At 38.9% G+C, this 3,106-nt stretch overlaps 1 protein-coding gene across 1 annotated transcript; it reads left to right on the forward strand.

Annotated features, from left to right (window-relative positions):
• The first annotated feature begins 1,355 nt into the window (after positions 1-1,355).
• Positions 1,356-2,482, forward strand: LOC110440948. Its single transcript, XM_021484060.1, has one exon. It carries the CDS (start codon positions 1,356-1,358, stop codon positions 1,980-1,982), a length of 627 nt encoding a protein of 208 aa, XP_021339735.1. The 3' UTR covers positions 1,983-2,482.
• Positions 2,483-3,106: the final 624 nt, after the last annotated feature.

A 3,106-nucleotide genomic window follows, 5' to 3' on the forward strand; every position in this document is an offset into this window, starting at 1 on the left:
TGTTGTCCGATTATGCCTAAAGTTGATACAAAGGATTTTTAAGGGCTGCCGATCACAATGGTAACACTTTCGAAAAGCTCATTTGCCTTGGTAACAAGATAGAGGTCTTTGATTGGTCGAAATTTAGATGTTGTCTGATTCTACCCAGATTTGGTACATAGGGGTTTCGAGGGATGCAGAACACAATGGCAACAGTATCAAAAATCTCAATTGTCATGGTAACGAAAATTGGGCCTCTGATTGGTCGATATTTAAAGGTTGTCTGATTGTGCCCAAAATTGATATTTAGTAGTTACGAGGGATGTCGAACATAATGGTAACACTTTCGAAAAGTTCAGTTGCCTCGGAAACAAGATAGAGGTATTTGATTGGTCGAAATTTAGATGTTGTCTGATTCTACCCAGATTTGGTACATTGGGGTTTCGAGGGATGCAGATCACAATGGCAATGGTATCAAAAATCTCAATTATCATGGTAACGAAATTTGGGCCTCTGATTGGTCGATATTTAAATGTTGTCCGATTGTGCCCGAAATTGATATATAGGAGTTTTGAGGGATGCCGATCACAATGGTAACAATTTCGAAAAGCTCAGTTGCCTTGGTAACGAGATAGAGGTCTTTGATTGGTCAATATTTAGATGTTGTCTGGCTCTATCCAGATTTAGTACATAGGGGTTTTGAAGGATGCCGATCACAGTGGTAACAATTTCGAAAAGCTCAGTTGCCTTGGTAACGAGATAGAGNAGCATGAATAATTGTTATATCATTATCAAATAATAACTTATATTTTTTTCGGTAGTATTCACTTAGAATCCCAATTAATCTGATTTGAGCATATACCTAATTAATAAGCTTTGAACAGTGTTAAAGAAGCACCCACGCCTTTTTCTACTAATTTATTCATACATTTTGAAAACGACTCACTAAGCATCCCAAGCTAGTTTTTAGCTTATAAGCACTGACCCACTGACAAAATTCATTATTCAAGTGTGACCATGGCGAACGCACAAGTAAGAGTAGACTACATTCGACATGCTAGAGGCCACTACTTAGCTGTAAACGGCTACAGATATGTGATAAAGACCAGAAAACAGGGTAGAGATGCAGAACTAGCCTACTGGAAGTGCGCCGAGAAAGATTGCCCAGGCACAGACAACATGGTAACCAGATTTCCGAGAGACCACAACCAACCACCACATAGATGCCAAGAAATTTCTAGCAACACTCAGAGAAAAGGCAGCCAAAACTCTGGAACCACTACAGCGAGATCATCAAATTCAGAAACAAAGAATGGGACGATCACACACACCAGGTCGTTGAACAGATACCAACTTTCGTCAGTACCAAATCAGCTATGTACCGAGAACGCAACAGTGAACTACCACCACAACCAACCACACATGATGCCATTAATGTCCTGGGAGAATGGCAAGAGACTACTACAGGAGCACAATTCCTACTAGCAGATGATGGCGACCACAACAAGATCCTGGTATTTGGTACTACAGGCAACCTCCACCATCTAAGTAACGCTGACACAATATTTGGGGATGGAACTTTTTACGCCAGTCCTGTACTTTTCACCCAGCTGTACGCACTGCATGCACTCATAAAGGACGAGATGTACCCACTAATATTCGCCTTCCTACCTGACAAATGCCAGATCTCCTACCAACGCCTATTCGAGATCGTTAAGACAGCAGCAGCAAACAACAACACACAACTCAATCCAACCACTATATTCCTCGACTTCGAGTCTTCAGCCCGTAACGCAGCAGAGACAGTCTTTCCACAAGCGTCGATCAAAGGTTGTCTATTCCCCTACTGCAAACGCATATGGAGAAAGGTACAGAAACTTAGACTAGCAGACCAGTACACCAACGACAACCTACTCAACCTACATATAAGACGAGCTTCAGCATTGCCACTAGTCCCCATCAACCAAGTAGATGATGTATGGTTCCACGCAATTGAAGACTAAGAGACCGATGACGCAAAGATCACCAAGTTCAACGACTACGTAACTGAGCAATGGATCGGGATGAAGACAGCAAAATGGAATCACTACTCAACAATTGGACGCAGAACAACAAACCATTTAGAAGGATGGCACCACAAACTCAACAACCAACTTCACAGGGCACACCCAAACCTCTACGTCATCATCGAAAAACTCGAGCACACTCAAGCAGCAAATGAGATCCGACTTATCCAGTATGCAGCTGGAGGCACTAGAAAGACAAGAAAGCTGAAATACAGAATCCTAGACTCCAGACTTCAGCGACAGAAACAACGACTCATTCAAGGGGAAGTTGACATCTACCAGTATACAGACACAGTGTCACGCCTGCTGAAACTTCAATGAACTGATATGACTCTATAATATTCGATTGATATAGTGCTTTGCTTAATTCAAATATTTTAAATATGAAATTTACTATACATTGTAACTTTTCTATCATGTAAAATGATTCATATTGCTATCATCCTATTTCTAGTGCTTTATATTAAATTATGAAATAAATATTATTTTGTATCATTTTGTATATTTAATAATTAATATGTCTGTTAATAATGTATATGTCTGATATTATTTGAATAAATATATTGATAATAGAAATTAGTCTTATTGTGAAAGCATATATCATAACTACAGAATCAATAAAAAAAAACACAAATAAAAACAAAATGAAGCGTTCAAATCAACTTAATAGAAATAACTTTGAATATAGATACACATTTCCAAAAGGACTTAATTTCTGTATCATATTTTTAACCCAACACTTGACCCAAGCTCCAATTAGTGTTTGTTGTTTTGACAATATACCCTATTCCCACTTATCCAACCCAAACTTTTTACCTGTAATACCTATTTTTCAAAAAGTTGGATAAATGGGAATGAACCTCTGATTCTACCCAGATTTGGTACATAGGGGTTTCGAGGGATGCAGATCACAATGGCAACAGTATCAAAAATGAAAGTTGCCATGGTAACGAAATTTGGGCCTCTGATTGGTCAATAATTAAATGTTGTCCGATTATGCCTAAAGTTGATACAATGGATTTTTAAGGGATGCCGATCGCAATGGTAACACTTTCGAAAAG

Source organism: Mizuhopecten yessoensis, unplaced genomic scaffold (genome assembly GCF_002113885.1).
Source record: "Mizuhopecten yessoensis strain PY_sf001 unplaced genomic scaffold, ASM211388v2 scaffold714167, whole genome shotgun sequence".
Lineage (NCBI taxonomy): Eukaryota > Metazoa > Mollusca > Bivalvia > Pectinida > Pectinidae > Mizuhopecten > Mizuhopecten yessoensis.

What these genes read in the sequence shown, in the direction of transcription:
- LOC110440948 (XM_021484060.1), top strand. Translation starts at nt 1,356, where the DNA reads ATGTACCGAGAACGCAACAGTGAACTACCACCACAACCAACCACACAT.